Genomic DNA, 21,277 nt, shown 5'->3' with positions numbered 1-21,277 from the left:
CAAACACAAGGTGTGTGAAAGAATTCCTGCTCCTGGCTATGGTGAATTGACAGTTCTGTCCCTGGATAAATCACAGGGAAGAACAGCAAAGGCCATGCTTTATGTTGGATTCTTTTTGATAATGGGATAAGTGACTCAGAGATGTTACAGGAATATTATATGTGTGAATAGTGGCTTTTCCAGACTGTCATGTCCTTGGAGAGTGTTATAAATAGCTCTGAGCACCCTGCTGCACTCTCTAATGGTTGGAAAATAGCAATTAATCATGTTGAACTTGTTTTAGAGTTTCTAACAAATAATAAAGTGTGGCATAACAGTGCAGGGTCTTCCTCACATGGGTAATGCAGCTTTCCATATGTCAATGGAATTTCCTCACCTCAGTAAAATTCCTCCTCAGGAAAAGAGCCACGGTCCCCTTGTGCCAACCCTGCAGCCCCTGGGCTCGGGGTGGTGACAGGGATCAGTCTGGCCAAGGGGTCCCAGCCACAAAAGTCTTTGCAGCTAGAATTTGGGAAAGCTGAGCTGGAGATGCTGGGGTGGATGATGGGCCTAGGTTAAAATCCATTCTCTTTTCACACAGGGGTGTTGCGTCTACAGGAGTGGAATTTAAAAAAAATCAGAGAGAAAGTTTAGTTTTGTTGAGAGAAAGCAGCAAATCCTTGGCTGGAGCAGAGGGACAGTCTGTGGCACTGAATCCCTGACTGACTGTCATGAGCACAATAAATTCTCCACCTTCCCTCCAAGGGACCCTTCCTTGGAGCAGCATTTCACCTTGATATTCCTAGTTTATAAATCTCCTTTGCCAGGTATTTGGGGAAAGCAAGACTGTTATCAAGGGGAGCTTGAAACAGACACAAAGAGTGTCGTGTCATGCTGGCAGGTGACAGCTGGGCTGGGACAATGGTGGCTGTAAGAGGTGCTGCTCCCTCTTGGTGCAGCAGAGCAAGGAACAATGGCTGGGGACAGGGAACCCCAATTCTGGAACCTGCTGCCAGTAAAAGGACAAGGTGGAGCACGAGAAAGCATGGAATGATAGGAAAAGGGGGATGGCTTCAAGCTGAAGGAGGACAGGTGAAGATTGGGAAGAAATTTTTCCCTGGGAGGGTGGGCAGGCCCTGGCACAGGGTGCCCAGAGCAGCTGTGGCTGCCCCTGGATCCCTGGCAGTGCCCAAGGCCAGGCTGGACAGGGCTGGGAGCAGCCTGGGACAGTGGGAGGTGTCCCTGCCATGGCAGGGGTGGCTTTAAGGTCCCTTCCAACCCAAACCGTTCCATGATTCTGTGATCCTCTGATTTTTAAGCCCAGAGCTGCAGATTGGTGAAATCCTTGGGAAAACCTGCTCCAAGCATGACTTTAGCTGAGCTCTAATGAAAGCCTGGCTCTTCATCCCTGTGGTCTGGGCAGGGGCCAGTGCTGGAACTGGTACAGACGATAACTTCGCTGGCAATGAGGAGCAATTATTTTTCCCTTTATCTTCCTGTGACTGGGAGTTTTGAGCAGTAACAAGATTTAGTGCGTATGGTCTCCTTCTCTTGGTCACTGACACCCGCTCTTCCTGGCAAGAGGAGAGTGTGTGTTGTGTGAGTCAGGCCCCTGGGACTGCCCCTTCTGCTGCTTGGCTGTTGCCTATTTCCAGTTATGACTTTGTTGTTGTTGTTGCAAGGAACAAATGACTCGGGGTGCACATGCATGTTAGTTAGTAAATGATGCATTCCTTCCTGAGAGCAGCTTTCACAGCTTCCTGCTGCACTGCTAATGCTCTCTGGCACACAGCTGAATTCCTGTGAAAAAGCCAGGGCTCCTCGAGGCAGTGTGCAAAATCTTCCTCTGCACAAGCACAGGGAGTGTTGTGGTCTGCAGTAATTTCATTTCCTTTAATTTCTCCTGTTCCAGCTGGGCCGATGCACAAACAGTGTGGTTAAGTATGAACTGATGCGCCCGTCTAACAAAGTCCAGCTTTTGGTGCTGTGTGAGGACCATAGAGGGAGGATGGTGAAACACCAGTGTTGCCCTGGCTGTGGATACTTTTGCACTGCAGTAAGTTCGTGCTCTCAATCTAGGGAAGGGGGTACCTGTTGCAACAGCTGGAAGCTGAAGGTGGAGATTGTCCCTAAAGGGGTGTCCTGACTTCCTGGCATCAGCCCCACCTCGTTCCACAGCACATCAGGAGGTGTTTTCAATAGGAATGTGTGTGAGGGCAGCTGAAATCATCACCTTTATCTTCCTGGAGACCCTCAAGGGGTTTGTTACCAAAGGGATTTCACATGCTGGAAGTCTTGCCTTTGGAATTTCTTTGGAACAAGGGTTGTTGTTTTTCTTTGTGTACAGATCAATCACGTCCAAAAAAAGTCTTAGCTTGGTTTGTAAAGGAACCTGTGCCCCCACTTCTGTGTTCCCTCAGGATGGGGAACCTGAGTGATGGCACTGGACCAAGGCAGTGTTGGAGATCTCAAATAGGTTAGATATTAGAAAGATTAAATATTAGGAAGGAATTCTCCCATCTGAGGGTGGGCAGGCCCTGGCACAGGGTGCCCAGAGCAGCTGTGGCTGCTCCTGGATCCTTGGCAGTGCCCAGGGCCAGGTTGGATGGGGCTTGGAGCAGCCTGGGACAGTGGAAGGTGTCCCTGCCCATGGCAGGGGGGTGGAACCAGATGAGATTTAAGGTTCCTTCCAACACAAACCACTCTGTGATCTCCTGCTGCTTCTTCCACCTGTGCCAGTGAGGCTTTTAAGGGACTTGGTGCAGTCCTTTAGTGGTCAGTGTCCTGCTTTCCCTGTGGATAAAGCTGAAAGGCACCAACTGAGGCCTCATGGAGTGATGATGAGGCTTAATTGTGTGATGCTGGTATTTTTCAAGATGACTCAAGGGAAGATGCTGCAGTTGTCTCAAGCATTATTGTAGTAAGTGGAGCCATCCTGGGTTTTCTTGCTGAGTCAAAGATCATTTAGAAGATAAAATCCTCAAAACCCTTCAAGGCATTTGCAAAGCTGAAATAGAGTTAATTAGATTGCTTGGGAAGACTGGATTCAGGAGAAGAGGGGGTTTGGCTGGCCTTTCCTTGCACTCTCTTCCATCTCTCAGTGCTGTGTGCTGGTGCACAGAGGTGAACCTGCAGTGTTTGTCTGTGCCACCATCACCAACCCAGAGCACAGCAGGGCTTCAGGCAGCACTGACACCACAGGCAGGGAGTTCTGGGGTCCTGCACAGCAGTTGCAGGGACTTTGCTAGAAAGGGAAAATAATTTTAAGAGGAATTGCCTGTTTGTCGCATGAGCAGTGAGCTTGTTTGGGTTAATTAGGCTGGTCCAGGCAGAAGAGTCACATATTATGAGCCACATAATAGTGGGATCAATGACAGATTCATGCAGGTTCTTGAATGGTTTGTGTAAGCTGTTTCAGGTAGTTTTAATGCTGGCTCAGCACAGGTCTGAAGGTTTCTTTTCCAGTTTTGGGGGCGTCCTTACAGTGCACTGGCACTTCTAGAGACACAAGCGAGAACTTCAAGCGTTAGAGGGAAGAGCTGGAAATCGGGACTTCTTTGTTCTGTTTCCTAAGCACAATTCAAAATCTTGCTTTGCAGTCCTTAACCAAGTGAGTTTTTCCCCCTTTACCTTGGTTTTGTTCTCTTCTAAAGAAGTGGCAGTGCTTGCTTTACTGTACTGGACGCAGCAGGGCCGAGAGAGGTGGTGAGAGGAGTGGCATGGAGCATGTGAAGGGGCAAGGCACGAGCCGAGCAGGGGCTGAATTCCTTCTCTGTGGTTTTTTAAGGGCACTTTCATGGAGTGTCAGCCCGAGAGCAGCATCTCCCACCGCTTCCACAAGAGCTGTGCCTCGCAGGTGAACGACACCAGCTACTGCCCTCACTGCGGGGAGGAGGCCTCCAAGGCCAAGGAGGTGACAATAGCCAAGGCTGACACCACCTCCACGGTGTCCCTGAGCTACGAGCAGCAGAAACCCGCGGCTGTGGAGGGCAGGGCCGACACCACGACGGGGAGGTGAGCTCGGGAGCACGGCGGGATCTCAAGCCTCCTGCCAGAGCAGGCTTTGGTTTGAATGGTTGGGCTCCTCCTGATGAGCTGGGTGCTGCCTGGGCTGGCTCAGCTGCAGGAATCTGCAGGGGTGTCTTGGGTCACTCGCTGCCCCAGAGCTGAGGCAGAGGCTCTGGAGGTTGGGGGGTTCAGGAGTTAAACCATTCCTTCCTCTTATTAGGAATGGAGTAATAGTGGAATTAGTTGATATTATCAGGTTTGCAAAGTGACAGCCATTCCCACCTGCAGCTCCTGACTCACACCCATGAGAGGAGGAAAACACAAATCAAACCAGCCCTGTGTTGAGCTCTGCTCTGACTTCCCATCCCACATGGCCTTGTTTAGGTGGCTTTAAGACTTGCCCCATGTGCCTGGGTCTCCTGTAGCACGGAGTACATCAAGATGTAGTCAGAGGGCAGTGCAATTCCTTTCTGGGCAAGTTCTTACCGAAAAAGCTGTAAAATGTATTGGTCTGGGTTTCGATTTCAGTTACACTTATCTGTGTTTAAAATGCATTTGCTTTTCTTTTTTGGCATAAGAGATACATTGTTGTGTATTTTTAATGGTTGTGCTTTGGCTGTCTCTCATTTTTCCTCTTCAGTGGCACTGGGACGAGGTTGTCAGAGGAAGACAAACCAGAAAGTTCAGCTGCTGAAGGGTTTGACATCCCTGGGTCTTCAGTTTTTCCAAAGCCTACTACTAGCTTGACCCAGGGACCAGTGAAAGAAACTCTGGAAAGTGCCCTGATTGCCCTGGACTCTGAAAAGTAAGAAAAAGACCATTGGGTCACTCCAGTTCCCAGCCAAGTTGCTTAGCCTAGAGAAAAGGAGATTTAGCTTTTCTGGATTTTGGTCCGACTCAGAGCTTTTTTTCTTCACTTCACTCATTAGTCATCCCCAACAGATTTGGGAGAACTGTCACAGCTCTAAATGTCTTATTGATTTCTCTGGAGGATTTAGTTTTCCACTGCCTCTTCAGCTGCAGCTGTAACTTCTGGGAGCTCCTGTTCACAGTAGTGAGACCCAGAATCTGTTGCTGAGCAGCACTGAACAGATGCAGCCCTCACTGGAACAGGACTGCCTGAGGCTGGAGCTGGAAGTTTTAAAGCCTCCTTCTGGAGACTTGTTTTTCTGGAGCTGTACTCTGGAGCTGTATCAGAGAACCACAGAAGGTTTGGGTTGGTGGAAGGGACCTTAAAACTCATCCAGTCCCAGTCCTGCCATGGCAGGGACACCTCCCACTGTCCCAGGCTGCTCCCAGCCCTGTCCAACCTGGCCTTGGACACTTCCAGGGATCCAGGGGCAGCCACAGTTTCTCTGGGCACCCTGTGCCAGGCCTGCCCACCCTCCCAAGGAGGGATTTCTTTCATATATTTAATCCTAAATTTCCTGTCTTTCAGTTTGAAGCCATTCCCTGTGTCCTGTCCCTCCATCCCTTGTCCCCAGTCCCTCTCCTGCTTTGTTGTACCCTCTTTAGGCCCTGGAAGGGGCTCTGAGCTCTCCCTGGAGCCTTCCTTCCTCTGGGTGAGCACCCCCAGCTCTCCCAGCCTGGCTCCAGAGCAGAGGGGCTCCAGCCCTGGGAGCAGCTCCGTGGCCTCTCTGGACTCACTCCAGAGCTCCACGTCCTCCCCGTGTTGGGGAGCCCGGATTTGGAGGCAGCTCTGCAGGTGGGGTCTCAGCTGAGCACAGGGGCAGAGGGGCAGAGCTCCCCCAGCCCTGCTGCCCACGCTGGGGAATGAGCCCAGAACTTGTCAGGCCCAGGGGTGGCAGTGAGGGGTGACATTCCCGTTCTTCCCTGGGCATTAATTCCGCTCTCTCCCCGCTCCTGCAGGCCCAAGAAGCTGCGGTTCCACCCGAAGCAGCTGTACTTCTCTGCCAGGCAAGGGGAGCTGCAGAAGGTCCTGCTGATGCTGGGTAGGTGCCTCCTGCCCAGGCCAGGGCCTGTCTGGCAGCACTCCCAGCTCCTGCCAGGCAGTGCCAGCGGCCACTTCCCAGCATGGCACCACGTCATCTTCCCAGTGCCCCTGGGGAGGCGCTCGGAGCAGAGGCTCCTGTGGGGGATGTGTCGTTGGGAAGGCTTCATCTCTCTGGGAAAAGTGCACTGTTCCCCACTTGTGTCTGCATCTGAGCGTGGTTTATCCAGAGCAGCTGGTTGTGTCCTCACAATGACCTCCATGTGGTTTTCCCCATTCCCTCTCCATGCCTGGGGTACCTATTTGCATCCAGTGGAGAGGGAATAGATTTAATAGAATTCAGTTTAAGCCAAGACCTATCAGCAAGAAAGCAAAAGGGAAGAGCCTTCAACCATGGGGTTTGTTTTGGGCTACAGAGGTGCCTATCACTAGATACCTTTGAGCTGCTGAGCTTGTTTTTAGCATCCAATATTCCCCAGGAATTTCCCCCTCTGAAGGACACAATGTTTCCTCAGGATGTTTCCTTTTCACTCCAGTACTTTGCTGTACTTTTTTGGACGCTCTCTGTTCTTGCCCTTTATCAGTTCCTTCTTTTTTTTTTTTTTTTTTTTTTTTTTTGTCTAGCAAGTGTTTGCTCCATTGTTCCTGTTTTCAATAGCACAGAAATGTTATTCATTGATATTTAACTACAGCCTCATCATACACAACATGTTATCATGCCCAGACATCTTTGTCTGGCTGTCAGCATCATCTGTCAGTCTCTGCACAGCTGTGAGAATCTCTGGCCAGATCCTGAGCCTGTGTGGAGAAATTCCATCCATGTTGCAGCTCTGTATTTGCAGAGGTGCAAAAAGGATCACTAATTTTAATTTCATTTAACAGTGGTGAGACAGAGCCCAGGGGCTACAAACTCTGTGTTGTTCCCAATTTCTGGGTTGCTTTAAACCAAGCAGCAATTTTTCTCTTTTTATCCTCGTGTGGTGTTTGTTGGTTTTGAGATGAGTTGTGAAGCTGAGGGATGTGGCCTTTGGAGAGATAGTAATGCCTTAAAAAGGTATTGAATTTCATGGTGTTTCTAAGCTCTGGGTTTGAGGGCTGTTGCATATTGAATGTGCAGGGGACTGCCCTGAGAGCTTTCTGGTGAAATGTGCAGTGAGACGTGAGCAGGGCTGAGGATGGGCTGGGAACCCATCCTTTAAAAGCCTTTGGCTGAGACATGATTCTCCTGTTACACTTCAGTCTCTGAACTCTGTTTGAAAGCGTCTCTGCTCTGTTTTGCAGTGGATGGAATTGACCCTAATTTTAAAATGGAGCATCAGAGTAAGAGAACCCCTCTCCATGCTGCTGCTGAGTCTGGCCACGTGGACATCTGCCACATGCTCATTCAGGTCTGTCTGCACTTCCAGCCCTCTGTACAAACCATTTTCTGTGGGCTTTGGTATGCCCCACATGGAAATCAGCAGTGGACAATCCCTCCTGTAAAAAATCTCCTCAGTCCCAGGGTTTGCTGAGGGAGGAGTGGGGCAGAGTAACAGGAGGGCACAACTGGAATTGTCCTGCTGGCTGTTCTCCAGACAAGGAGCAGAGGAAGATTGGATGCAGGGCACTGTGGGGCAGGTGGGGATCTGTGCCTAAGCACAGCCAGAGCTGGGCACTGCCAGATGTGCCAGCACAGCCTGATGCACTGCCAGATGTGCCAGCACAGCCTGATGCACTGCCAGATGTGCCAGCACAGCCTGATGCACTGCCAGATGTGCTACCAGGCTGCAGGAGATCTCCAAGCTCTTGGTTTTGATCTCCAAGCCAGGTTGCTCTTGGTGATGAGGGCAGTGAGGCTCTGGAGCCTGGAAGCTGCCAGGCCCTGTCTTCCTTTCTGTCAAAACCTGAGGAGCTCCTGCAGGATTTTCCTCTGCAGCACAAATGTCTCACACGTGGAAAGAAGTGAAGGGAAGATGCAAGTTTGGTTTGTTGTCTGAGATTTGAATTCTAACTGAGGGAAGATGGTCAATGCTGTAGGGATGTTGTTGAGCCTGCTCCAAAACAATGTGAAGAAGAAAAGGAAGTATTTAAAAAGTTCTAGGTGGGTTTTTTTTTGTTTTGTTTTGTTTTTTTTTTTGGTTTTTTTTTTTTTTTTTTAGTACTGGTGTACCTGGTCTGGAAGTGTGTTTTGTTTATGCTGTGGGATTGGGAAACCTTAAAGGGCTGCTGAGAAGGCAGCAGTGACTGGCCCTTGGAAATGATCTTGCTGGGCTGGTGCATTTCAGCACCTGGAATTGGAGGCTTTCAGGTACTGTTTGAAGGCAGCAATGGACCTTCCTGGCTGCTCTCACTGAAATTACTGCCTGTGAAGACAGTGGAATGAGGAAAAGGAGCAAAACTTGTGAGATATCACAAACAATTTAATTATCAGTAGGGTTGGTTTGTTTCCAAAGTGCTTCATCTTGTCTCTCCCTGAGGTCTGGCTTCTGCAGCAGCCCAGTGTTTGGCTGGGAATGGCCCCAGCTTGTTCCACTTGAAATGCCTCCTCTGCCCTGGTTCAAATAGCTCTGGCTGGGGGGAAGAGTCAAACCAAAGGAATTCAGTGGGAGGCACCTGAAAACAGCTCCTTGTGCCAGGTGAACCTGAGTCAGCTGCTGTGAACAGGTGTGAGCCTCACACACACTCCCCTGCCAAGAGCTGCGTGTCTGAGACGTTTTGGGTTTAAGTTTTGGGTGGTTCCTGAGCTCAGCCCAAACCGGACATAGCCACGGTTTGGAAAGGCGTGAGGTGTTGGTTGGAGGCACTCTGGGTAGAACTGAACAGATGCTCAGAGACCTCTGTGGAAGTGGTGCCATTGACTTCCACAGGAATATTTAGCCAATCCCCAGGATATTTTTAACAGCTCCTGCCTCTGTTGCCATCAGCAAGTTGTTCCTACTGCTTGTGACATTGAGAAGAGCTGGTTGTTGTAGGCTAAATGATAGACCAGGGAAAACAAAGCTGCTGGAAAAAGGAGGAGGCTGACTTTTCCAAATTGTTACACAAACAATATCTAGAAAGTAGGAGTACAAAATCTGGTAATAACAGGAGTTACTTAATACCAGCTGTTGGCTTCCTTACAGTTCCTTCCTGGCTGGGGAAGGCAGGAGAGGGGGCAGGCAGTGTGTGCTGTTTCCAGAGCAGGTGGACTTGCACTGCCTTCTTTCCTCATTCTCTTTCTTCTTTTTTATTCTTTTTTCCTCCTGCTTAATATGGCTGAATTTCAGGAGAAGATCTGGTTATTGAATCTCTACTCCCACATCCTTCCTCTGCTAATTGTCCTTGTCCTTGCCCTGGCCTCCCCACAGGCTGGTGCTAACATTGACACCTGCTCTGAGGACCAGAGGACCCCGCTGATGGAAGCAGCAGAAAACAACCACCTGGAAACTGTGAAATACCTGATCAAGGCTGGAGCACTAGTAGATCCCAAGGTAGCAGTTTATTCCTTCCTTTTTTCTCCTGAGGAAGCCTCTGTCCAACATTTCTTCCATGAAGTTTTGGGTGGAGGTGCCCGGGCTGAGGAGAAATGAACTGGTTTGTCTGGAATGAAGGCTGGAGCTGTCATAATCTCGTTTTTCTGCTGGCCATGAGCTGTTTGGGGCAAGTGTTGCCACTTGTCCCTCTAGTTTGTGGCACCAAATGTCATGGGGATTTGATTTCATAGATCTTAATGTCACAAATCCACTGCAGTGGAGCTGGATTTCAGAGTTCCCTTCTCTGTAGACTCTAATAATGAGAGTTTTAGGGTGATGTTTTAAAATAGGCTGGTAATTAGGTGCTTGCCAAGCCAGGAAAAATGACAGAGGAAGCTTCCCTTTCCAAAGGACTGATGTGTGGATTCTTGCAGTCATGCTGCAGTGGCAAAATTGAACCCCATCTTTAAACTCTACCCCTTAATTTAAGCCAAAACAATGAAATGCAGCTGTCTCTTTGCCTTTAGCATGCTCTGGTTGCTTTGCAATCTTGGAAAATACACAGATCATTTATTAGTGCCATAAATCAGATGCTGTTTGGAGCACAGGAAGCCTCCCCATGATTGTCACAACGTGCTGCTCCTGGCTGGGTTTGGGAAGGAACTGGCAGCAGTGCACAAGGTATCAGGTGCTGCCCAATCCAGGCCCTAAATGGATCCTTGGGAGGCTGGTTCTGAGCTGGGAAGGGGAAAGGACAGGACAGGCACATGTGGCTTCTGCTGGCCACTGTCCCAGGTACCCTGGAGCAGCCCAGACATCTCTCACCTGATTTATTCTTGTGGGAGAGAAAAGAGGGGAGTTTGTGTTTCTGCAGGTCAAGGGAAGGAGATAAATTCTGAGCTTGCAAAAGCAAATTAGAAGCCTCAGATCACATCTGAGGTCTAGGCTAGTTTATGATGCTAATTAGTTTCTTGCAGCAGCTCAGGCCTCTGAAAGCAGCAGCTTTGGTTTGGAAGCTGCTCCAGCCCTTAGCTGGGGCAGGTGTGTGCAGAGCCCTGGGACTGCAGGGCAGGGAGCTGGGTGGAGGCTCCCCAGCCCCCAGGGTGAAGCTGTTGGTCCTGTTAGCAGCATGGAAAAGCCCCACTCAAAACCTGAAGAAACTTTTCAGTAAAATTTGCCTGCTCTCCCAGGGCTGAGGAGCTGCACTTGGTTCTTGCCCATCCAAGGGGAAAGCTGTGGAATTATTCAGCTGGAGCAGGCACATATGGGGGTGCAGAAGCTCTTTCTGTGTCCCAAGGAGCCCTCATGGTGCAATCCCTGACCTGAGATGTCCCCTCCTTGCTCAGAGAGTTGCTCTCTCACCCTGCATCTCATCAGCTCCACCCCAAAGCTCTCACCTCCAGCGTTGCTCCTAGGGATTTAGCTGGAGGGAGTCATTTCATTTTCAGTCTTTCATTTCCTCCTCCTTATTTCCTGCTCTCTGGGCCTTGCTCTGTGCTAAGCTCTTGGGATATAAATGTCTGATAAAAGTCAGGTTGCTGCCAGAGAGATCTTTGGTGTGAGGGTGGGAGCATCTCCTCTCCATCATGACTCACAGCCTGCCCATCTCCTCCAGGCCTTGCATTCCCAGCTCCCAGAGGCATTTTTCCTTTCAACCTTTGGGGTTGTTTTTTTATCTCCTGTCTGTGCAGATAGCTGTGGGCAGGTTGGGGACCTGGTTTCTCTGGATAGAGACACCACAGCCCTGGACCTGCTGCCAGGTGCTGGGATAAGGTCTTGGGCTAACAAAACCCAGTAAAAACCCTGGAGAAATGGAGCATTTCAACTTGAGACAAAGTGATTTTCTGATGTAAAGTGCAAACTTTGCCTGTGTAAGGGATTTTTGCTTCCCTTTGGCTCTCCAGCAAATGGAGAGGAGTGGGAAAGGGGCTGTTGGAGAAGATGGGCATCACTGCCAAGGTATGGGGCTGGTACCTTCCCCAGGCTTTGCAAAGCCCTTTCCTTCTCTGCAGGGTGGCACCTCTTTGGTGTAAAGCTCCCAAACTCTGCTTAGTGCTGGCTCTGGCTCCTGCTCTCTGCCCTCCTGGCAGTGGGATGGAGACTTTTGGAGTTCTCTGCTCCATCTGGGAACTTCTCTGCTGCTCCTGAGCATCCCTGAGGGTTTGTTCTGTGGTTGTGTGCAGGATGCTGAGGGCTCCACGTGTCTGCACTTGGCAGCCAAGAAGGGGCACTACGACGTGGTGCAGTACCTGCTCTCCAACGGGAAGATGGATGTCAACTGCCAGGTGAGGCCTTCCCTGGGGCAGGAGCTGCTTGCCCAGGTCAGGGACTCCCTCAGCACTGTGCTGTCTGCCCAGTGCTCACTCAGGTACAGTCCTGCTGCTGGGGGGCACCCCCAAATCACCACAGGGTGACAATTCCCTGTCTGCCAGGGAGGGTGATCCCTCACTGACCTCAGGGAAGCTCCCCTTGATTTGCAGTCTCTCCTTGGCCTTGAATTTGCTGTGGAGCCTGTTGCTCCAGGGTATCTCTGAGCTTTTCCTGCTGGGGGGATCATGGACCATGGTGTGGGATGGGCTGAGCCTGGCACTTGTCACTGTGGGGTTTGCCCATTGCTGTGGGGTGAGATAGCACCTGGGGCAAGGGCAGGTCCCCCAGGCTTCTCAGGGGGTTTCTGTAGGATCTCTTACACTCCCTGGGTGTTCCTTGTGCCTTCTGGACAGTCAGTGCTCTTGAACAAGCTGGAGATGCAGTGCCAGCCTGCTGAGCTGGAGTAAGCTCCAGGCTCAGGTGTGCTGCTCCCGGCCACGCTGGGCTCCGCAGCACCTGAGGGACCTGCAGCAGTGCAGGCAGACAGGGGGAGGGCAGGGCTGTGTGGGGGCCAGCAGGAGGCTGTGTGTGTGCTGTGTGTCACCCTGGATGATGGATGTTTTCTGCTGTCCCTGCCCAGGATGATGGTGGCTGGACACCGATGATCTGGGCCACGGAGTACAAGCACATCGAGCTGGTGAAGCTGCTGCTGGCCAAGGGCTCGGACATCAACATCCGTGACAACGTAAGGCTCCCCTGGATCCTCCTGCAGAAACTGCAGTCTCTGTTATACCCCAGACGTGCCAAGTGACAGGTTTTGGGCTCAGTCCCTTGCCACAGTGTGAGTGAGAAGTGTCTGGTGAGAGGGTTTTCCTGCATTCTGAGCAGAAGTTTGGCAGCTTGTGGGATGTGCAGTCCCTCCAGCTGCTCTGTCACAGCCTATAAGGAATGTGTGGAATCCTCAGGTTGGACTCAGCTGAGCCTCCCTGGTTCCCATCCCACTGTGCTGCCACTGGACACTGCACCAGGCAGATCCCCTTCAGTCCAGACTTACCAGCTCTGTGTTTGTCCCAGGCCAGTGACTCTGGGTGTGGGTTAGGGGCACCGTGTGTGCCTTCTGAGGGGAATGAGCTCGTATTTGTGTTTCTGGATGGGCTGAGCACTCTACCAGCAGCTATCAAAGCCTGGCTTTTCCTGGGCATCACTGGTACAAAGCTCTGATGTGTCCAGAGCATGGCCAGGCTGGCAGCTCAGGCTGCAGCTGCCCTTCACCTCCCTAAATCCTGCTCCAGTGGGATGAACTCAGTGCTTGAGTCCCTGGGAGCTCCGTGGGACCCCCAGCGCTGCCTGTGGGGCTGTGCCAGGTGCTTTCCCAGGGATTTCAGGGAAATAGAGAAGATACAAAGAGATACTCTCTGCTTTTTTCCCAGCCTTCTTCAGGGGAGTCATTGTATCAGCACTGCTCCCATTTTCCTTATACTATGTTTCTCTTTTTTTTTCTTGAAGTCTTTAAGGATTTTGAAGTGAGGAGTCTCACCCCATTCCTGGAAGTGTCCAGGGCCAGGTTGGACAAGGTTTAGAGCAACCTGGGAATAGTGGAAGGTGTCCCTGTCCCTGGCAGGGGGTGGCACTGGATGAGCTTTGAGGTCTCTTCCAAACCAAACCAAATCAAACCCCTATGTGTTTCTGTGATTGTGTGGTCTAACCCCAGCCAGGCACCAAGCCCCTCACAGCCCCTTGCTCACTCCCCCACCAGTGGGGAGAGAATCAGAAGGGTAAAAGGTAGAAAAAGACTCGTGGGTTGAGATACAGTTGAATGGAAAAGCCAAAGGCACACAAGCAGAACAAAACAGGGAATTCATTCCCTGCTTCCCCTGGTTGGGCAGGTGTTCAGCACCTGCAGGAGAGCACGGCCCCACCCATGGAACAGTGACCTGGGAAGACAAAAACCATCACTCCAAACATCCCCCTTCCTCCTTCTTTCCCCACTTTATATCCTGAACTGATGTCAGGTGGTCTGGAATATCCCTTTGGTCATGGTCACCTGTCCTGCTGTGTCTTCCCAGCTTTCCATGTCCCCCAGTCTCCTCCCCAGTGAGGCAGCACGAGGAGCAGAGCAGGCTCTGTGTCAGCCCTGCTCAGCAGGTGACATCTCTGTGTCCCCACCGCTGTGTTCAGCACAGCCCCACACCAGCCACTGGGAGAAATATTAACTCTATCCCAGCCAAACACAGCACACTTAGATGGTTGCCAGTTCCCAGGCAGGTCTGGATCCAGTCCTGTTCCTAAAAACACAAGGCAAGGTGAGAGGGGGCTTTTTTGGGCTGTTACATCTGCTTGCTGACTCTGAACAAAACAGACTCTGATCTGTCACAGCTTCAAGATCACACATTAATGATGAACATCAAATCAACTCAGTCAACAATTTACTTGAAAGAAAACTGTGCTCTTAACAGCTGTGTGTGTGACACATCTTTCCTGGACCTGCAGCTGGGGTGTCCTGGTGGATGTGGTTAAGGACAAATGTCACTCGTGCTGGGAAACATCCTGCTTTGGGAGAAATGCTTTGATTGTGCTGATGCTGCTTTTTAGGCAGGAGCAATGCAAGGCAGAGACCAGTCCAGGTGTCTGTGACCTGTCTGAGCTGCAGCATGTGGGTGCAACCCACAGGATGGATGTTTTCTGTAGATTGTATGGGGTTTTGCTAGATGATACTGTAAAGGGAAGCAGGAGCTGGGTAGAAAAGTGTCTCCCTCTCCCTCATGTGTGGCAACAGCTCCCTATTTAAAGCAGGACCTTAAGTTACATGGTAACAGCTCAAACACTCCAGCAGCAGCTTTGTTTTTGCTTTAAAAAGAAGAAAAAAGGGAATAGCTGGGTGATCATTACTATCATTTCACTGTTGTCATCGATGTCTTTAGAGCCTGTCATGGGGAAGGGATCGACGTGTGCTGCAAATTGCAGTGTAACAGAAAACGGGATCATCCCTTAAAATATCTCCATCAGAAAGATGAGTGTTCAGCTATTTCCAGTGCTGCTAGTGAGAGATGGGTACATACAGTATTTAAGGGATGCCTGGAGTCAGATTGATTGCTACCCCATGGCTCCTGGTTCTCTTTTGGGCACTTTCACGTACCCTGTGTGCTCTTTTTCTCCTTAATTTTGTGCTGTGCTCTTTTTCTCCTTAATTTTGCAGCCCTGGGAAGCACAGTGGCTTTCCTGGCTGTTGGGGCTGGGGAAACTCAGCGTCCAGCCTTTTCCAGCATGTTTGTTCATGTCTGTCACCTCTTTCCTGGATTGATCTAGATTGGTTTGTGGCTCAGAGACTGACGAGCTGTCTGTGTGTGTGTAGGGAAGGTGATGGATTGCCTTGTGTTCAGCCTCCCCATCCTTGGTGTGCAGAGGTGGAGGGAGTGAGAGCTCCCTGGTTGGCTGCTCTGAGGTTTCCCTGTCCAGCCTGGCATTCCCAGGCAGAGCAGGGTGGGGATGGCAGCCACACGCTGAACGCTGCAGGTGCAGAGCTGAGGAAGGAGCCCCCAAAGCCACAGGGTTTTAAACAATCTCCTCTCTGTTTTCTTTCCCTCCAGGAGGAAAACATTTGTTTGCACTGGGCTGCTTTTTCTGGCTGTGTTGACATAGCTGAGATCCTGCTGGCAGCCAAGTGTGACCTGCACGCCGTGAACATCCACGGGGACTCGCCCCTGCACATCGCGGCGCGAGAGAACCGCTACGAGTGTGTGGTGTAAGTGCTCTGCTCCCCCCTCCCTGCCCCCCTGGCTGCTGCCTGGCAGGCTCAGGAGAGCCTCTGAAATGCCTTTGGTCTTTACACACAGCCCAGGATTGGGATGGAGGGCTTGTTTTTCTCCCAGGGTGGGGGGTATGAAGAACCAGCTGCTGCCAGAGCTGCTCAGAAAATGTGGTGTATTTTGGAGTCTGAGGGGCTCAGCCTGGGCTTCCCAGCAGGAAGGTGTCAGGCTTCCTTGATTAAAGCTTTTTTTTCCCCACCACTAGCATGGTAAAAAGGTGCCCTGTTACCTTTGTTCCTTTGCTTCATCCCTGCTCTGAATAAAGCCATCATGTTCTCACCAAAAGCTGGTGAGTATAAACAAGGGCCAAGTCCACCACCAGTTTCCTGTAGGGCTCTTCCATTTCCAGCCTACTCTTCCCACCCCATATCTTTCCCTGCCAGAGAGAGTTTCAAGCCTGTCTGAAGTTTAGGCTGGTACCAACAAGGTACCTGAAGCAAGGCAAGGTTTGCCCAGAGCTCTCATGGGTGCCCAGAGCTTCTGTCAGAAGGATTCACTGAACCATGCTTAATAAAGAAAACTCAGGTGATTATTTACTACTACAGGTTCTTCCTCGTCCCTCGAGAGCTGGCTGGAGGATGTGATTCAGCTTGTTTTCCCCTTGCCTGGTTTCTCCTGGGGAATCCTTATCCTTCCTTGCTGTTTTGCAGTCTCTTTCTTTCCCGTGGCTCGGATGTCACTTTAAAGAACAAGGAGGGTGAGACCCCGCTCCAGTGCTCCAGCCTTAACTCTCAGGTCTGGGTGGCCCTACAGATGAACAAGACTCTCAAAGAATCATCTTCTGAGAAGCCTGCCCAGATAGAGAAGGTGGTGAGCAGGTGAGAATAGGGCTGGCTTTGCTTGTGGGTCATGAAATGGAGCCCTTGCACAGGGAAGCTGGGGGCCTGGTTTAAGAAAGAATTGTATACCTTCTTAAACTGCTATGAAGGTCAGTGTGAGCTTAGCAAGAACTAAGCCCATGATTCAGTCCATGCTTTGCAAATTTATCCTCCAAATGGAAATACTCACAAGCACAAAGAGCCATCTGTAAGGCAGGGTGGGAAAACATGAGCTCTGTTCTAGTCTGAATGGCTTTGAGTGCTCAGTGCTCCAAGGCAGTGATTCTGCCCCAGGATGGCATTTGAATGGCCCCTTGTCTGGGGGAGCTTTCCTTCTGTGACAATTCTTTCTCCTGACAGAGACATTGCCCGGGGTTACGAGAGGATCCCCATTCCCTGTGTCAATTCCGTGGACAGTGAGCCCTGTCCCAGCAATTACAAATACGTGTCCCAGAACTGTGTCACCTCCCCGATGGACATCGACAGGAACATCACTCATTTACAGGTGAGGGATCGTGCTTTCTTCCTGTTCTGGGCTCTGCACTGCTCCTCAGAACAGATTTGGCATTCCAGATGGGAATGTTGAGTCCTGATATTGCCATCAGATTCCAGCTAAGGCTGAGTGCCTCACCTCCAGCTCTTGTTGTAGGAGATGGGATTTTGATTTTCTTCAGTTTTGAGGCTTAAGCTGAGCTCTGTGTTCAGCTGTAGCATTGGCCATCTGGTGCTGGCTGATGTGGCTCCCATTTATCCTCGTCCTCTCTCCTGAGGCTGCAGAGTCAGGGATTTGTTGTGAGACCTTCCTCATGCTGCCTTCCCATGGACTGCAGCAGCCAGGCCGAGCCAGGCTGTGATCCTGCAGTCCTGGAAGGGCTGGGTGGGAAAGCAGAGATGGGGAGGTTCAGGGTGAGGGTGAGGCCACAGCTCTGAGGTGGCTGAAGTGACCTTCCCTGGGCCAGTCCCTGTTGTGCAGCAGCCTGGTGGCAGGGCTGTGCTGGCTTGGGGATGCTGGGGAAGCAGCCAGCTGGAGTGGGAAGCTGCAGGGGAGGACTGAGACAGCACAGCTGCATCATCTCCCAGCTCTGGTCCCTCCTTGGAGCTTTCCTTGTCCTCAGGTGTGGAGAACAGCTCACAGGGCATGGGGGAGGGTTCCAACAGGGGAACACCCTCCCCTGAGCAGTGGGGCTGGCTCAGAATGAGATCCTTCCTTGCAAGGCAGAGTCCTTGGGTGCTCATTGCACACAGAAATAAACAACGGACTAGAACTGCCACTGACTGGTGAAGCTGGTGATCCCTCTGGCCGAGGAGCTGCAGCAAGAGGAGGACATGTGGTTTCCTGCCCCAGTCACCAGTTGCAGTCTCAGTTGTGTGAGTGGTGTGGAATTAACCCTTTGCTTCTCTTGCAGTATTGTGTCTGTATAGACGACTGCTCCTCCAGTAACTGCATGTGTGGCCAGCTCAGCATGCGCTGCTGGTACGACAAGGTGAGGACACACAGCCCCCTCCTGGCTCACACCAGGGCCTGGGAGCTGAATTTTACCTAATTCAGTTCCTTGCACAACTCAAAGCCAGCTTGGACAGGGCTTGGAGCAACCCTGCTCTAGTGGGAGATGTCCATGCCCATGGAATGGGTTGGGATGAGCTGAGCTTTAAGGCCCCTTCCACCCCAAACCATTCCCTGCTTCTGTAATTCCAGCTCATTTCTTCTTGACTTAAAATGCCTGAAGTTATAGTCTCAGCTCTGAGACATGTGATAATCCAAACTGCCTGCTCAGGGCAGCTCTTCTTGTGTTATTTATTTGTGTTCCTCTCGTGCCAACTGAGCCATTAATTACACCCATGTGATAGGGAGCATTTAATAATCCAAGCATGAAATCAGCTTCCATTTCAGAGCAATGTGGAAAGTGCTGTAAGATGTAAACAAAGGGAGGGGAGTAGAAAGAGAATTTTTTTTATCTGCTTTTATTTATTGTGATTCTTCTGGATGAAGGCAGAGTAAAGATGTTTTCACTGCCACATTGGCAGAAGTCAGGTTTGTTTTGGGTAAATGCTTCAACCCTCCAGGGAGGTTTTGAGATTCATCTTTGGACAGGTGCTACAAAGATGAGAAGTTCTGTGAATCTCTGCTGGTTTCTCCCAGGGGGAGTGTTGGCATCTTTCTTGGCTTTGTAGCCATTTTATTTACACATTAATAGGTGATTACACCTCTCAAGCCTTAAAAGCCAAATTTGTTAAATATGATAAATTACATCCATCACTTCCTTAATCCTGTATGTTGGTAAATAATTGAATTGTAGGGTTTTTTTTGGGAGTGTTATTTGGGAAGGTAGTGTGATTCAGAGAATTTGGGTGTGCTGGCCTTGGACGCTGCAAGTTCAGGCTTTATTCCAGAGGCAGACTAAGCATCCACTCTCCCCTCCAGCACAGCAAATGGCAATAATAATGATGATGCACACCAGTTTTCTGCACAGCACTGGGAGGGTTTTTTTAAATGCTGTGTAGGGTGATGGCAGGCAGCAAAAATCTAAATTCTCTGTCTGTTTGCCAGCTGTGGGTGACAGTGGTGACTGTGCTGCTGTCAGGGTAGAGCAAAACCACTGCAGAACCTGAGCTCTGGTGCTGGGTTTGGGGAGCTTGGGGCATGACTTCACCTGGGGTTCTCTGGCCTGTTTTTACCCTGGGGGGAATTTCTGCCTGTGGTTTTGGGGATCCCAGGAGCAGACAAATAACCCAGTCTGGGGTGGTTCTCTCCTTCAGGATGGCCGACTCCTGCCTGAGTTCAACATGGCTGAGCCCCCCCTGATCTTCGAGTGCAACCACGCGTGCTCGTGCTGGAGAACCTGCAGGAACCGGGTGGTGCAGAACGGCCTCAGGTGAGCAGGAGGGGCAAACACAGCTGCTCTGGGCAGGACCAACCCCAAACCCATGAGCCTTCTGGCTCTCAGCTTGCCCATAATCCCACAAAACCCAGCATGCAAGCTGGGGCTGGTGGGATGGAAGTGGGTTCCTGCCTGCTGCCAGTGGGAATGGAGCAGCAGTGGGTTGATGAGCTCAATTAACATCTCAGTTAATATCTGCAGCCTGCCCATGGCACCATCAGGTGGGAACTGCAGTGTTCTTTCATCAGCTGACCATAAAACATACAAATGGCTTGTGGGTTTGCATGCACAGCCCAAGTGTGTCTCAGGGGGAGAGCTGAGAAGGACGTGACAGCAACAGAGCTGCAGAGTCTGAATTCAGATCTTGTAAGCCAGTACTCCAGATTAGAAATACAGGCCAGCGTGCCCAGACTTGGCTGCTTCAAATTTACAAGTTCTTGGCATGATTCCCACTGAATTGAATACCTGAATGCCTGTTGGCTTTGCTGCTCCAGGTTAGACTGCTGGGATTTTGGTGCCTGGCTAAAAATGTCAATGTTTTGGTTTGGACCTCTGCTATGGAGGAGTTTGCCACTACACTAAGTTCAAAGGGATCCCACTGGAAAAAAACCCCAACTTTTTAGAATTTCTTTGTAGTGCTGACAGCACTCTTTTTGCAAGCTTTGTAGTTGCAATGACATTTTGCACTGTTAAAAATAAGCAAGGAAGGAACTTGATGTGTTTCCTCAGAACTTTACCTCTCTGGTTTTCCCTGCCAAGCTCCCGAGCTCCGGTGCCTCCGTGGGTGTTTCTTCAGGAGCTGTACAGCTAGAGCTGTTGCTTTTGCATTTTTTGCCTTGCTGAAGTTTTTTTTTTCTGAAAGATGGGAAGGGCTGGGAACCCAACATGATCCGGGGAGAGCAGCTCTGCTGGGAAGGAGGGTCAGGTGCTGGGCAGAGCTCACACTCCCTGGGGAAGCAGTGGGGAAGGCTCCTGCCTTGGGGGTGCAGCTGCCACAGGGGTGCTGCTGCTCCGTTTTCAGTGCTTCCTTTATCAGATTGGCTCCAAATTAACTCTGCCTGGCAGAGCACACGTATCCAGCTGGCAGCCTGGCCCAGCTCAGCTGGCAGGCTCAGCTCTTAGCCACGACCCCACTGCCACCAGTGCCGGCTCTAGAGCAGAGCCCAGATCTGAGCTGGGCTCTGCTCTGCTCTGATGGACAAGCCAAAAGCTGGGGGAGCTTCCCCAAGCCCCAAACCCAGTGTTAGACCCTGCTTCTCTGAGAGCAATCACTCCCCTGAGGTCATGGATTGTCCTGGTGAAGCTGTGGGCAAACAGGATAACATTCACATCCCTTGGTTTGAGCTGACAGTGCAGGAGGGAGTGGGTGGGGGGAAGAGAAGTACTGGGAAAAGCAACAGGGTGAAGTTAAGGTGAGCATCAGATTTCACTTAATTCCAATAACAGCGTTGCTGAGAGTGGGTTTTGGTTCCCTCAGGGATAGAGCAAGCTTTTCCTAGCCCTGGAGACTGTTCATCCTGCACTTAACTCAGGTTCTGGCTGAGCATGAGGCAGAATGACTTACAGGATTGTTTCTCTGCCTATAAACCCCATCAGTAAAATTCCACAGAGCAGCTATTACACCAAGAAGTCTCAAGTTGCAGCTTTTCTTTCTTGTCTTTCAGGCAGCTGGATATGATGGAATTGCTGAATGGCCTGGCTTTGGCAGAGGGCAGAGGGGTCAGAGCACTTAGCTCAGGGTGTTCTTTAGTCCCTGGGAGATCCCTGCCTTCCCCCTCAGCACCACTCCACTGCTGTAAATCCCCTTCCACCTTCCCTGCTTCCCCCAGGGCTGTGTAGAGGGGAAGGAAATGCTGCTGGTGGGATCCTGATATCCTCTGTAAATCATCATCACACAGAGCATCCAGCCCTGTCCCCTCTTCCCCAGCTCCTTGGTGTGCACCTGGGCAGGCAGAAGGGGCTGACTGGCACCTGTCCCTTATCCCTGGGCTGTTTCCATGCCAGCATCTGCCCACAGCTGGGAGCTGTGGGAGTGGAGCATCCCTGCAGGGTGAGAACAGGAGGGTGAATATTAAAATCCTCTGGGAGTGTGTGC

General features: G+C 50.9%; 1 protein-coding gene across 8 annotated transcripts in view; it reads left to right on the top strand.

The window, feature by feature from the left end:
- EHMT1 (euchromatic histone lysine methyltransferase 1) overlaps positions 1 to 21,277 on the top strand; it is a 98,958-nt gene that overhangs the window by 67,394 nt on the left and 10,287 nt on the right. For 6 of the 8 annotated variants that reach the window (XM_053962354.1, XM_053962355.1, XM_053962353.1 and 3 more), the window contains 13 exons: positions 1,892 to 2,035; positions 3,767 to 3,993; positions 4,628 to 4,792; positions 5,857 to 5,939; positions 7,220 to 7,326; positions 9,265 to 9,387; positions 11,553 to 11,654; positions 12,320 to 12,424; positions 15,267 to 15,421; positions 16,136 to 16,303; positions 16,664 to 16,808; positions 17,710 to 17,787; positions 19,061 to 19,176. In XM_053962354.1, coding sequence (XP_053818329.1) covers positions 1,892 to 2,035; positions 3,767 to 3,993; positions 4,628 to 4,792; positions 5,857 to 5,939; positions 7,220 to 7,326; positions 9,265 to 9,387; positions 11,553 to 11,654; positions 12,320 to 12,424; positions 15,267 to 15,421; positions 16,136 to 16,303; positions 16,664 to 16,808; positions 17,710 to 17,787; positions 19,061 to 19,176 — 1,718 coding nt within the window. The remainder of the gene's footprint in view (positions 1 to 1,891; positions 2,036 to 3,766; positions 3,994 to 4,627; positions 4,793 to 5,856; positions 5,940 to 7,219; positions 7,327 to 9,264; positions 9,388 to 11,552; positions 11,655 to 12,319; positions 12,425 to 15,266; positions 15,422 to 16,135; positions 16,304 to 16,663; positions 16,809 to 17,709; positions 17,788 to 19,060; positions 19,177 to 21,277) is intronic. The other 2 variants (XM_053962359.1, XM_053962358.1) reach the window with 1 other exon arrangement.

Source organism: Vidua chalybeata, chromosome 21, assembly GCF_026979565.1.
Source record: "Vidua chalybeata isolate OUT-0048 chromosome 21, bVidCha1 merged haplotype, whole genome shotgun sequence".
Lineage (NCBI taxonomy): Eukaryota > Metazoa > Chordata > Aves > Passeriformes > Viduidae > Vidua > Vidua chalybeata.
This window is presented reverse-complemented; position numbering and strand designations above follow the sequence as displayed.